The sequence below is a fragment of the Cavia porcellus genome, unplaced genomic scaffold, assembly GCF_034190915.1.
Source record: "Cavia porcellus strain 051 isolate PalLab524CR breed Dunkin Hartley unplaced genomic scaffold, mCavPor4.1 scaffold_14, whole genome shotgun sequence".
NCBI classification, from domain to species: Eukaryota; Metazoa; Chordata; class Mammalia; order Rodentia; family Caviidae; genus Cavia; species Cavia porcellus.
This window is the reverse complement of record NW_026947497.1, coordinates 68,712,275-68,726,167: the sequence shown is the minus strand read 5'-3', so window position 1 is coordinate 68,726,167 and position 13,893 is coordinate 68,712,275. Positions and strand designations below refer to the sequence as shown.

General features: G+C 46.5%; 1 protein-coding gene and 1 long non-coding RNA gene across 3 annotated transcripts in view; one reads left to right on the top strand and one right to left on the bottom strand.

Annotated features, from left to right (window-relative positions):
- LOC134478766 (uncharacterized) overlaps positions 1 to 6,344 on the bottom strand; it is a 51,617-nt gene extending 45,273 nt beyond the window's left edge. Inside the window, exon 1 of the long non-coding RNA XR_010051645.1 lies at positions 6,216 to 6,344. This is a non-coding gene — a long non-coding RNA (uncharacterized LOC134478766). The remainder of the gene's footprint in view (positions 1 to 6,215) is intronic.
- Masp1 (MBL associated serine protease 1) overlaps positions 1 to 12,947 on the top strand; it is a 66,338-nt gene extending 53,391 nt beyond the window's left edge. Inside the window, exons 10-15 of one of the 2 annotated variants that reach the window (XM_063261219.1) lie at positions 2,352 to 2,489; positions 5,257 to 5,370; positions 6,003 to 6,188; positions 7,803 to 7,870; positions 9,893 to 9,992; positions 10,363 to 12,947. In XM_063261219.1, coding sequence (XP_063117289.1) covers positions 2,352 to 2,489; positions 5,257 to 5,370; positions 6,003 to 6,188; positions 7,803 to 7,870; positions 9,893 to 9,992; positions 10,363 to 10,553 — 797 coding nt within the window. In that variant the 3' untranslated portion in view covers positions 10,554 to 12,947. Of the gene's footprint in view, positions 1 to 2,351; positions 2,490 to 5,256; positions 5,371 to 6,002; positions 6,189 to 7,802; positions 7,871 to 9,892; positions 10,025 to 10,362 lie in introns of those variants that run through there. The other variant, XM_063261220.1, reaches the window with a different exon arrangement.
- The last annotated feature ends 946 nt before the right edge of the window (positions 12,948 to 13,893 follow it).

Sequence of the window (13,893 nt, the reverse complement as noted above, 5' to 3'; positions counted from 1 at the left end):
GAACCTCAGTCCATAGCTGGCAGTCTGCAAGGCAGAAGAGGCAAAGAGGAAGGGTCTGGGGGAGAAGGCTGCTCACATCATGGTAGCCAGGAAACACAGTGAACTGAGCACTTAGGAGGGAGATGGACCCTTCCAATTCACACACACCGCCCCCGTGACCCGCCACTTCCAACCAAACCTCATTTCCTGACGGCAAGATAGCTATAGTCCCCCCATGATCCAGTCACCTTCCCAGAGCTTTCCCATGAATGGAAGAGGCTTTGGGGGAACATTCTAGATCTAAGCCATAATCAGGACAAAGGAATCAGCAGCACCCCGCAGCTCAAAGGTCCAGGTGAAGGCCTCCAGGATGGACCTTTTCTGGAATGGGGACCAGGTTTTCCTGTCATCCCTGAAGGAACATCCAAGGAGTAGGGTGCTTTCACTGTTAACTGTCCCTTCTCCTTGAGTATCTTCTCTTTCCCGGTCTCCTTCCAGCCTTTTCACTCTACCTGAAAAAGGCCTTTCAACTATTTCAAAGGACAGGAAACTGCTCGTGCCTCCTTTATCCTCTATGGATTATAGTAAGTATTATATGCTCAGTTCTTCACATTTTGATTCCTTAATACTTGCACATCTTTTATTCTCACCACACTGCATAACTCTTAAAATGTTTCCGACTTTGGATTCTGTTTTTGCTCTTAAGAAAGCCAAAACCTATCTGTCTTTCACCTAAAATGATAGATACTCCAGACCTAGTATTTGGGGAGCTGCAGGGCAAGGAGAATTCTTGAAGATGAAAAACATATTAAGAACATTATCTTCCCATACACATTAATATCACTGTTGAAGTTCCATTTATGAACCCAGAGCCATCGATGAGTGTAGTTCTATTAAAAATTCAAATGACCACTTTATTTCTGGATTTGTGCAGTATGTGATACTTTCTTCCTCTAAACCTATCTCCAAAACACAGGGAATAGCATGAATTTTGATTGTCCACTCCTTTTTGCAGAAGCTTGACTGTGGATGGAGGAGAAGGAAAGATTTGAAATTTAAGGGAATCAGGACTTTTAAAATGAAAGGCTCGACCGTCTTTAGAGGTATAAGAGAAGGAGATGGAAAATACAGAGGATGTGTGACAAGCCTGAAGGCCAGATTACTAAACCTATAGAAGTAAGGACATTTGGAATGCATAATCAGCTCTGAAGGGAAGAACACTTACAGGGAAAGAACACAGCAGGGAGGATTGTCAGAGAGTTCCCAGTAATGGACTACAAGCCTGTTCCGGGAACAGGGGCAGGAAATTAGCTTGGGCTGGCAGGCCAACAGTACATAGAACAATGCTGCGAGATGCTGAAGATGTGGTCAAGCATGCAACGCATTTGTCTGATTTAGCTCAGCCTGGTGACAACTGGGAACTGCTCACATGTCGCGATTGTGATTTGAGTGCCCCAGGAAGTCACACAGTAAAGAGACAGTGGTGCTGGCCAGAGTAGGACAAGCCTAGAGTATAGTCAAGAGACCCAGAATTACAGCTTTGCCATAATGGATTCAATAGCTTTTGGTAAGTCCATTTCTCACTATAGTCCTGAATTTCTTCTGCTGTATAAGAATAATAGACTGCATAGTCTCTGAGGCTACTCACCTCTGTGTCTGTGTGTGTATGTATCCAGTTCAATGAAAAACAGGTAGATCCCATGTATTATTGTTGTGGGGTCCTGTGGGTAGCACAAGAGGCTTCTTTATTAGTCTGGACACTTCCATTTGAAGGTCACAAAATCTCAACATAAACAGCATAAAGAGAAAGTGATAGAGAGTGTATAGGTTCACCGGAAATAAAGAGACCAAAGCTTCCAGGATGATTAGACAAAAAGGCTCAAATATCAGACACAACCTGTTTTGCTTTCCCTCATAGCCTTCCATTCCACTTTCCTCCAGGTCTGTAGTATTTTTCTCCATAGACACTCCATGAAATGATCATTACCAGATCTGGGCTTGTGGTCAACAACTTAGCAACCTCAAGAGAGAATGAATTTCTCTAATATGTTTAACATAATTTGCAAACCAGCCTTTCTTTGGTCATGCCAAAGTGACATTTCATCCCTGAGCAATGGCTGTGACCTAGAGGTCCAAGGCTTTGATAAATAACTTCCTTATCCCTGATGAGTTCAGCTCATCTTGGAATACGTACATCAGCAGTGGGAAAATGGGCCACCCCAGGAAAAATCAGTATGTGATTATCAGAAGGGGCACCAGATGCTGGGAGAGCAAACGTAACAGATGCTTCTGACAAATGATGAGCTGGTAGCCCTGGCTACCAGAGGATGCAGTGGAGCCAGAGTGATGTGTGCTTCCTCCATTGGCTGCAGTGTGTGGATCCCCGAAGATTCACCGGAAGCAAATGGCCAGAATCTTCAATGGACGCCCAGCCGAGAAGGGCACCACTCCCTGGATTGCCATGCTGTCTCACCCAACTGATGTGCCCTTCTGTGGAGGCACGCTTCTAGGTAAGGAGAAGGTAGCAGGGCAAAAGTCTCAGGCTTGGATGAGCTAGATTAGAGACATGGTTTTGAGGAGACTGACCAAGGTTTCTTTGCTGAAAATCACTGCTCACAACAGCATCAGAGCCTAGAAGTATGATGTGGAAAAACGAGTCATTAGCTGGACCCAGGAGCCCTGTATTCCTGATGATTCTTCAGGCACCGAACACTTCCTGAAGGACTGAGTCAGCATTAGAACGTCCAGCATAAATCACAGCATGAGGCAGGTAGCTAGGGCTGCGGGAGAACCAGGAAACTCTGGAAAGTCAGGAAAAGCATAGATAATGAAGATAGACCATGCTTAGGAATTTAGATCTTACCCTGGACACTGCTGCAGATTTGAATACATGTTCTAGAAAGTTCTCTCCAAGTACAGCATGACCCAAAAGAAGGAAATCTGAAGGCCAACAGTGGGAGAGTAATTAGTGTCAAAATAAAAATGGTCCTGGAGGGATAGAAAGAAGGGGGCAGATCCAAAATGTTGGAAAATAAGATTGCCAGCTTGGTTGCAGACTAAACACAGGCAAGAGCCAGCACAAAGAGGAAAAGCATAGCTGGTGTCCTCTCTGCCTTAGTTAGGTCCTGATCTAAAGGATTTAAAGTTCATTCAAACTCTGGAATTATGAGAAAATGGAGATTTAGAATCCCAGGCTACTCTACATCTGAGCCCCTCACAGAGCAAAAAGTGCGAGATCTTTCCATCTCTAGGTGGGCAGCGTCCAGCAGGGGAAGAGGCCACGCCTTTCCCTCAGCCTTGCCCTCCTTCAGACTGCAGTTAGGATGGGAAGCTCCAGACCAAATCCATCAGGAAAGGCATAGGGCTAGGGCTGCAGCTGAGGTGCTGCAGATACGTAAAATGGCCAGTTGAATACACGATCCTTATATTTCTAGAAAAGTTAGATGAGTAGTCTTGTGTCCTCAAGCCTTGCAAAAGTCAAGGGAAGAGTAGAGGTGTTCCAAGAGGTAGATTTTGGCCGGGCAGAGCCGATGGCAGTCTAGGGGGCCCGTGGGCAGGAAAGAGACAAGAAAGAGCAGAGCAAAGAGGGAAACAGAGGGCAAAGGATGGCAAGAAAGAAAACAAAAAGAGACAGAGGAAGGGAACTGAAGAAAGAAGAGAAAAACAAGACAATGCAACCAGGTGAAGAGAGACTGATAAAACACAAGGTATCCCAGGAAGAGGAAAACTCAGAGGAGAAGGAAAAGAGAGAGGAGGCCTCTAGAGAGACTGAAGAGAGGCAGAGAAATGGCGAGGAAGAGAGGAAGGAAGGGACAGGGGCTGTTTCCGCAGACATTCTCAGTTTTGTTGGGAGTAGAAGAAATGGATTATGTGGCCATCAATTTCACCTAAATTCATTTTCTTAAAGCACTTGTGTTTTATTGCATGCTTACTGCCTGTGACTTATGTCTGACAGTCGTTTGAAGATTTCTTCTCTGTCCCCAGCTAAGCATTACCCTCCCACAACTCTTACTCTGAGCTCTTTGCTCCCGTTGGTGGAAGAAAGGGAGGAGAGGTGAAGTTAGAATAACTTAGGTGAAGGTGGAATAACCTGAAGAGAAGGTAAGGGATTTTAAAAATGGCAAAGCACCAACTCAGCACCTCTGCTGAGGCTGGCTAGAGGGCTTGGCAGAGCCAGGAGCCACAGCTGCCTCTCTGGGTTGGCCAGCACACACCCCTGGACTGTGTAAGTGGCCCGGATTCCTGCTTTGAGGCAGACTCTCCTACGATGCTCACCTGGGAAGTCCACCCAGTGGTCTCTTGCATGGATCGAGGGCTGTGTGGAGCTCTAGCCAGAACCAGGAGCCTGAGCACACAGCTGCCTCTAAGCAGAGCCTGCCTGGAATCTGCTCCAGAAAAGCAACCCTGCCTTTGACTCTGAACTATAACCTGATACCCTTGACTCTTTCCCTCCAAGACCTAGATCTTTTCAGGTTGTTTGGCTGCTCCTGGGTATGCTACAGGCTCAGCTTCTTATGGGTTTGCCATCTGCTCCACTTAAAGGATTTCCAGAGACTGAACACCAGGAGACCGTCCCCTGCTAACCTGTGACTGTTGCCACACTGCTTTCCTGTGGGCCTCCGGGTTCATGGCCGAAAAAGAGAGGTCTGCACCTGTGCTTCTCAATCCTGGCAGCCCAGAATTACCTGAGGAAACCTTTAATGCACTTCTGTGCCCTACACACATAGCTCAAATACTGTTGATGTTTTCTAGTTCCCAGGTAACTCCAGGTGTGCAGCCATGTAGCTAGCTACTGACCATTCTCCTCAGGACTTGCCACACTTTAATGTGCATGGATTAATCTGGGCATGTCACTAAGGTGCAAGCTCTGGTGTGTAGATCTGAGGTAGGCTTGAGAGTCTATTTCTGAGGAGTCCAAGAGTGATGCTTACACTATGAGCCCCTGGACCATGATTTGAGAAACGAGTTCAAGAGGCAGCTGTTGAGCACAGGGTCTTCACTGACCCAAGTTGGGCTTCTGGCTCTCACCCACCCCATGGGTTCAAGGAAACCCTGAAATCCTCTTTAAAATGTTCAGACCTGGCCTGGGATGAAAGGAGAAGTTGAAAGCACTCCTTGTCTTCAGAGTAGGTCCTATCAGATTGAGGCTGTGAAATGCAATAGAGGAGACATAGTCATTTTCAAGGTCTTAAGAAGAGTCTTGGAGAGGTCCCAAAGTCCTCAGCTTGAGACAGAGGGGGCACAACATGACCTACATCCATACTCTCCGCCCTCTAGACCTCAACTGGCTCGTGACTGCTGCTCACTGCCTCCACCAGCCAGTGGACTCCGAGGACCCAAGACTACACGCCTCCTACCTACTCCACCCTTCTGACTTCAAAATCATCATGGGTGAGTGAGGGGCAAGCTGACTCCTGAGGCCAGCTGTTGTTCTGGGAAGGAAGTTCCACAACTGCCATTTTCCAAGGCTCTCCTTTACTTACGAATTCAAGACTGCCCTCTGATTCAACTCCGTCTAACATCCCTTTGCCTGCCAACACTCAGCCAGGTTCTAGGGGCATTGTATAATCAAGAACAAGTTCCTGCCCACTAGGAGCTTACAGTCTAATAAAGGAACAAGATGCAAGTGCAGAACCCTCTTGTTATAAGCTAGGAAGCAGAAAGTTCTCTAGCAGAGGGACAGAAAAGCTGTCATGGGAGGTGGTAGGGGAGAGACTACTAAGTGGGATACCTGGGAGGATTCACAGAGGGAGCGACATACAACCCAGGCCCTGAAGGATGCTCACAAGGCTTTGGCTGTGGCAACTGACACAAGAGGGAGGAGTCGAAGGCAATGGGCAGTTCATGAAGAAAGACGGAAGGCAAACCTATAGGGTATTGCAGGCAGGCTGAGGGAGCTGGGCAAAGGGCAATGAAAGGCTGAGGGTAGAGGCAGGTGCTGGATGGGACCGGGAGGAGACAGGAAGTAAGGTATGGCCTTATCTGCCATTTCCCTCATCCTCACATGGCTTCTCCTTGCCCAGGCAAGCATTGGAGGCGCCACTCAGATGCAGACGAGCAGCACCTCCGAGTCAAACAGATCATCTTGCACCCCCTGTATAACCCCAGCACATTTGAGAATGATGTGGCTCTACTGGAGCTGTCAGAGAGCCCAACACTGAACAACTTTGTGATGCCCATCTGTCTGCCTGAGGAGCCCTCACAAGAAGGTACTTCCCCCCAACCCCTGATCTCACCTCTGCGGAACAGCAGGGGCCTTGGCAGGGAATCCTGCATCCCGGGAGTCCCTGTTGCCCAGGCAGTCAGTTGATTGGAGTCTACATAATTCCCTAGTTTGCACAAAGAGTGTTAAGCACATAGCAAACAGGCAGGATCAAGGGTCCAGATAAGAAGATAAACTCAGACTGGTGACTGGAAGAGAGGATTTAATGTAAAGGTGACCTAGTAAGTAAAAGGGGAAAGCTGAGATGATAGAGATGCATGGGGAATGAAAGGCAGAGACTACTTACAGAACTGACAAGCATGAAAAAGTGACTCTTACCAGAATTTGAACTTCTGTAGATGTGGCTAATGTACTAAGGAATCCAGCTCAGACAAACTGCCACTATGATGGTGGAGAACCATTGCCAGATTGAAAGTATCCCTATTTTCAGGAAATGAGTGAGCCAAGAACTTCCATACCAGGTCTTATCCCTAGCACCACAAAGCAAAATATAGAAGACAAAGTCTGAAACCGAGGGGCCACAGCTTAATAACCAGCACAGGTTTGAATCCCGTGGCTGGCATTTCCTATCTGAGAGATCTTGAGGGTATTACTTGACCTCATTAAGCTGCAGTCCCCTTACTTCTAAACTAGAAGTGACATTCCTTAGGGAGTGGTCCTGGTATTTCAATTCAAAAATAAAAATAACTTTCAGACATGAAGAGTCCAGTCCATGCCAGCTAGCTTCCTTCTCATTCTAAATTCACTGTTGCCATATGATAATTCACTTCCTTTACCTCAAAGATGTAAAGAATTGCTTAGATGGCCCAGAGAGGCATTTAGAGAAATTGAGCTATCGAGAAACATGGAGGGACTACGTGATTGAATGTCATGCACTTACTATGTGCTGGTTGCTTACTATTCATAAAAGCTCTGGAAGGTGGCATTTTCACTCCATTTTACAGAGGAGAAAACTGAGGCCCACCACAGTGAAGGAACTCGCCACAGATACTTTAAGCCCAAAGCTTTGTTAAGTATACAGGCTTCTTATCAACTAAGAACATAATTGCTCAATCAGCATCCAATGAATTTCCATTACCCTCAGATTTACCAATGGCATAGGTTCCTAGAATGTCCGAGCTGGAAGAGGTTTGCAAGAATACCAAGTCCAGAATACTTCCCAGTTTTCTGAGGAGAATGACTGACATGGAGAAGGGGTGGGGAGGCGAGAAGGCTTGCTGTGAGACAGCACAGGTCGTTGCTGAGAGGCTGAGCTTTTTATCTACTCACGATTACTAGCTGAGCACCTGTACACCAGCACTGTTTTAGACATGGCGATGCAGCAGCAAACTAGGGAGATGGGTTGTTGTTTTCACAGAGTCTAGGTTCTGTGCCAGATGGAGGTGGGAGAGAATAGACCAACAAACCCAAGGATATGATATAGAAACATACATGATAATTTACTGCTCTGGGGAGGTCCTCTCCAAGCAGCCTCTCCCGTATTCCTCCTCATCTTGCTGACTTTCTCTGGCGGAGTAAGCCAGCCCTTCCCCCACAGGAAGAGGAGAATGCACCTCCCACAGACTGTCTCTCTGTGCTCAGGGTATCTTCTCTCCTCCAGGATCTATGGTCATCGTCAGTGGCTGGGGGAAGCAGTTCTTGCAAAGGTTCCCAGAGACTCTCATGGAGGTGATGTGACATGGTCAGGGGAGTGGCAGCTTGGGTAAGGGTGGTGGGAGGATGGTCAGGGGGGTGGCAGCTTGGGTAAGGGTGGTGGGAGGATGCTGGGGCACCGTTTGAGCCACGTGCTATGGATCCTAGAACTTCAGGTCCCACAGTAGGGGTGGGGGAAAGAAAACTGACCGTGGCTTTTATACACACTGTCATATTTTAAAAGATGCCTATGGTGGGCAAGTATGGTTGTCTTCGTTTTGCAGATGAGAGGAAACAGTCCCAGAGTTACTTGTCCCTTGCAAGTTGCTGGTGCAAAGCTGTATAGCAAGTTCGTAACAGAAATTGTAACAGGCATGGTTCCCCGGTGATGCCCGATTCAGCTTTTCCTCCCCTGTACCACAGAGCAGTTTCTGAGCCCGAGTCTCATGCAGATGCAGGCCAGCTCCAGGTCTCAGAAGAGCAGGGCTTCTCAGCCATTCAGTTCTTGAGAATTACAGTCCTTGCAGAAACAAACCTGACTGGCTGCGTGTAGGAGTTCACTTTCCTGTCACTTAAGTAAAGAACGCTGAATTAAGCATAGGAAGTCATGTTTGAGAGTCTTGGTTTCTACTGCTTTGCTGAGTTATCTGAAGCAAGTTCTCACTAGGCCAGGGTGTACAATCTCAAACTGTGAAGTTAAAAGCATTTATAGACCTTCTCAAAGAACCGTTTTGCTCTGACACCACCAAGTTCCACGGTTTCAGGCAATTTCTAAATCCTTCAACACACATTACTTTAATGCACTGTAAAAATTTTGGATTTCCAGCACCCATTCACCTGATCATCTGTGAGTGTCCAAATGGTTAGTGTCTCCTGTGTACTACCTGGAGTGCAGGGGCATAAAAGGACAGATGTGATTCTTGGTCTCCTTGGGCCTAAACAGTAGCTATGGATGGAATGAAGGTGATGAGGAAGAAGTAAAGGAAGCTGTGCAAGATGCAGCAGGGATTTGATTTTACCTTGGGAGTTCAGGATGGCCTCCCCAAAATATGACCCTTTAAATGACACTTGACTAATGAAGGCAGGTTAATCAGAGCTTTGACAATTCCAGGGCACATCCTTGTCATGTGGTTCCTCTCCCTACCTCTCCAAAGGAGCCATGGCCCAAAAAGAATCTGAGGGACTTTTGGTCCCTCCTCACTGGAGAAGGTGCATGTTTGAGGCACGGGGTCCAGTGAGTTCTTGGTTCTTGGCTGAATGAAAATCATCTGCTCCCTTTTATTCCAAGCACTTATTCCAATTCTCATCCTCATGTCAAATCGAGAACAGTAATAATCATAATCCCTTACTTTTAGGCAGCAATTTATCATCATAGTTCACATGCATTTGCTGAGTGCCTCCTATTGTCCAAGTTATGGAAGGCAGAATGAGCAAGATAAGGTCTCAGTGTCTAGAAGCTCATCCTGTAACAAGAGAAACCAACACAAGTGAATGCTTGCTGCAAATAAGCAATGAGAACCCCTAAAGAACCTACCAGTATACAGTTTGATACAGTATTTGTAACTTACAAAGCACCAGCTCCTACATTTCCTCTTTGTAAAACCCCAGGTGATTAGTAACACTAAATATTATGGCTTCTGTTTTTCAGTGAAGAAACAGAGTCTCAGAGATCTCATAAGCAGTGACTAAGCCACATGCTGTGGACCCTAGAACTTCAGGTCCCACGGTAGGGTGGGAGAAAGAAAACTGACCTTGGCTTTTATACATACTGTCATATTTTAAAAGATGCCTGTGGTAGGCATGTGTAGTATTATCCCCATTTTGCAGATGAGAGAACAATCCCAGAGTTACCTGTCCCTTGCAAGTTACTGGTCCAAGGTTGCACAAGAAGTTCATAACAGAAACTGTAACATTTATGGTTCTCCTGGTTGTCCGTTCAGCTTTTCCTTCACCTGTACCACAGAGCAGTTTCTGAGCCCAAGTCTCAGACAGATCCTGGCCAGCTCCAGGCCTCAGAAGAGCAGGGCTCTGTGGACTAATGATAGTGTTGTGCCGCAGATTGAAATTCCACTTGTTGATCACCACACCTGCAAGGAGGCTTATGTCCCGTTGAAGAAGAAAGTGACTGAGGACATGATCTGTGCTGGGGAGAAGGAAGGTGCGTCACGAAGCTGACACAGAATGTCAGCCCTGGGTGAGACCTGGGGTGGGGAGTAGCCAGCAGGAAAAGACTGGCGGGCTGCTGGAGGGGTGGTGGTCAGATTGCAGAAGACAGATTCCATTGGAGACGATGCATCAGAGAGAGGACTGCTGAGAATTTCCACCAATCCTTTGCAAAAACCAGCACTTTCTTAAATCTGAGCTCTGGAGAGGCCCAGGGCTCCCAGACTCAGCCCAGATTTGGGTCACACGGTCTGCCCCGCCCTCTAGTGTCTGGTGTTGGAACTACAAGTCAGACTTGGAGAGGGAGAACCCTTAGGTTTGGGCTGGGGAAGGGAGCTCTTTCATCTCCTCTTCTTTTCATCTAGGGGGGAAGGACGCCTGCGCAGGCGACTCCGGAGGCCCGATGGTGACCTTGGATACAGAGAGGGGCCGGTGGTACCTGGTGGGCACTGTGTCCTGGGGCCAGGGCTGTGGGCTGAAGGACCACTACGGAGTGTATTCCTACATCTACCACCACAAAGGCTGGATCCAGAATGTCACCGGGGTGAAGAACTGAGCGCCCTGCCACATACCCTGCCATTCATCCCGCCTACCACTGAGCAATACTGCTACGGAGCGTCTGTGACAGCAGTTAGAAGCCAAGGCCAAGTCCACACTCTGTTCCTTAGGATCTTTGTGATGCTGGACAGCTGACGTCACCTTTTTTTTCTTTTTTGATACCAGGGATCGATCTCATGACCTCGTGCTGCAGGCACTTATGACACTGAGCGAAGTCCTCAGCCCAGATGTCACTTTTTGAACCTGATTGTTTGTCCCCAAGGTGCAAAGGGCACAGCTGACCTACCTCTTCAAAGCCTGATGAGGATGAAACGAATTAATACATACAACGCACTTAAGCATGTGAATGGCCTAACTACGAGTTCAGTAAATATGATGAAGCAGATAGCGAAGTTCTCTTACCAACTCCTAAGGATGACTGGCCCCACTCTGACCAACTTTACATGTCCTCTCATGCCCTAGGGCTTTTTCCCCCCACGTGTATCTCTATCAACCTTGATCCAGCCCTCCCTCCACAAAAAGATAAAACACATAAGGCTCTTGGTCCTGTGGCACGGCCCACAGCAGTATAGCTATGCAATTTACGTAGGCACCAAATTGTAAGGGTGACTGGGGACAGAGATAGGGGATTGGGAATAACACCTGGACCAGCTCCGTCCCCAGCTTGCCATGGGGCCCCATGAAAGTTCTTTTAGCTCATCCTGAAGGGTCCTACCAGCTCTGACAATCCCAGATCTAACAAAGCCTTATTTTCCCTGACGTGAGTTAAAACTAAAGTAACCCTAAGGCAAAAATTTTATTAGGTTCAAAAAAGCTTTGAAGCAAACAAAATGTGGCTTCTGCTCCTGCAATATACGCTCACCCCGTCCACCTCAACCTGGTCCTGAAGGACCCATTCCAGGCAACATGAAGCCTGTGGGTCTTTCCTTATTCTCAAGCAGAATTTCTTTCCTGAGTCCTAGCCCAAGCAGTGTGCCTCTGCCACCCAAGAACACTTTCTTCCTCAGGGAGCTTTCTAGAGACCTTACCCCCTCCAGAGCTCTGGAAGATTTCAAGGGATCAGAAGCCCCAAGTCCCTGTCTTCTTTTCTATCAGAATTTCTTTTCTTGGAAGACCTTAGCACTGCAGTTTCTAGGTTGTTCTGAGTGTGTTACTGAAAGGGAACAACAACAGGAACTGAGAGCTGTAGGTATTAGACGCTGTGCCAAACACCTGGAGACCGCAATTCGCAGCCCGACCCAGTCCTAGGAGAAAGTCTAACTCTGTGTGTCCCGCAGAGAGATGACAAGGAGGTCCAACTTCATCAAATATTTACTAAACAAGCGGTGCTCTATTTTAAACACCAAAGAATTGTGACACAGAGTTCTGAGGCTGCTCACGAGGCAGTCCAAGACTCTGTACCTTCCCATTTTGCACTTCCTGGCTCCACCCCCAGTTCTAGGCTAGGCTGACTGCTGCTACTGGGCTACTGTGATGAGCAGAGTGTGACCCATGCCTTCCAGGAGCTCCTAGAAGGAGCTGTGAGCAGTATCTGAGAGACTGCTGCATGGGAATGGACACTACCCAGTGCTTTGTTTTGAAGAGGCATGGAGGTCAAAGAAAGGCCATTCTGGCGTGGAGCTGTTGGGGAAGGCAACACCAGAAAGGTTTCCCGGAAGAGATATGTTTGCTCACGGTGGGCATTGCCACAGATGAGACAGAGACAGGCTTCCAGATGGAGGGAGAGCAAGAGTAAATGTCACTTTAAGTTTCCTCAAATTACACCAGCTCTTCCAATGAAAATGGCATATTCAGGAGACAGGTGCTCTGGGATTAGAATAAACATCTGAAAGAGGCTTTCTCCTACAAGTCTAGAACATTAGCCTCTGCAATTTTAGACTACTAATTGGGACTGGAAGCAGCCTCATAATTTGTACACAGATACTGAGTTCTGGTTGGACTCAGTGTGTCCTGCTTTTCCCCAGTTGCAGTATCATACAGACTGAGAAAGTGACTGAACGGGCCAAGGACCCTCACCTGTCCTTGATCTACAAGCATTTGTTAGGCAGGAATCTCCTGCTCTACCCAGATCTCTCAGGGTTGCACAAGCAGAAGTGTCTGTTTGGTTGGCTTGTCTACCTCTATGCCCTCCTGGATGCCTCTGGTAATGAGAAGTTCACTACCTCCAAATGCTGCCCTTTCCAACTTTAAAATGTGCTGCTCTTAGCCAGAGTTTGCTTCAATGCAATCAGAATTTACCTCCTTAGAGTATAGTTTGTATCATGAGAGCCATAATTTCATACTGTGAATCCTGTTATTAGCAATAATGGTTGTGCCTGGATTTCATTAGCGACAGAAGCTGTTCTTATGGGAAGTTACAGATTTCTTCTAATAAACATCTGCAATGAGTCAAGGATCGTTGTTTGGTTTATATGTTTTTGCATGCAATGATGATTCTCATGAGTTGCTTTCATGTTTCAAAGTTCTGTTCTATTTGATTAGGATCACTGTATTATGAAAAGAGAGATAATGATGGGATGTTTACATTATAGATACAAAAGCTTGTCTTGGGTTTTTGGGGTCTATTATGCTTAAATGCACTGTACTATTATTATTTTTCAATAGTCCAAATAATCCATAATGCCAATGTTTTCAGCACCCAAATTGGATTTCTTGAATGCTACCCATGTTTGAATAAAAAATATTTCCAGATCATGTATATATTCAATGTTTGGTTCAGAAAATGTGGCACCCCGTCTGCTCTGGCCTGTGTGGGGTGAGTGTATAGATACTCCTTGTGTCATGAGTTAATCTTGTTCATGGTTTTGGAGATGGATAACTCAAAGACACAGGACCACTACAAAGTCCTTCAAGCAAAAGTTAGGTGAGAGTCAAGGAGTGAAACTTCAAACCACTCACATGCAGGAGTGTCACCAGTCTCAGCTAGAATGGGGCTGGAAAGTAAGACTTTGGTTACAGTGTAATGTAGGTTGACTCCTTTATCCTCTTAATTTTACTGTCTCTACCATGGCAGCGTGATCTTTCCCCCTTCTGTCTGAGACTGTTGAATCAGATGATCTACCAGATAAGGAAATATTTAGGAAAATTGTCAACTTTGCCCAAGTTTAAAAAGCTCTATAGAAAATGATCACATTTTTAAGCATTTACTAACTGGTTAGGAAAGCTCTTACTCACATTCTCTAACTTAAGCCTGACAATAACCTGTGATGAAAGTACAATTAGTATCTCCACTTTACTGAAATAAAGTAAAATAAAAATGGCACCCAACAAGATTCAGAATGAGCACACAAGACCCTGGTTTCTAATATCATTCTCCAATGAAAGTATCTTGGGCCCCT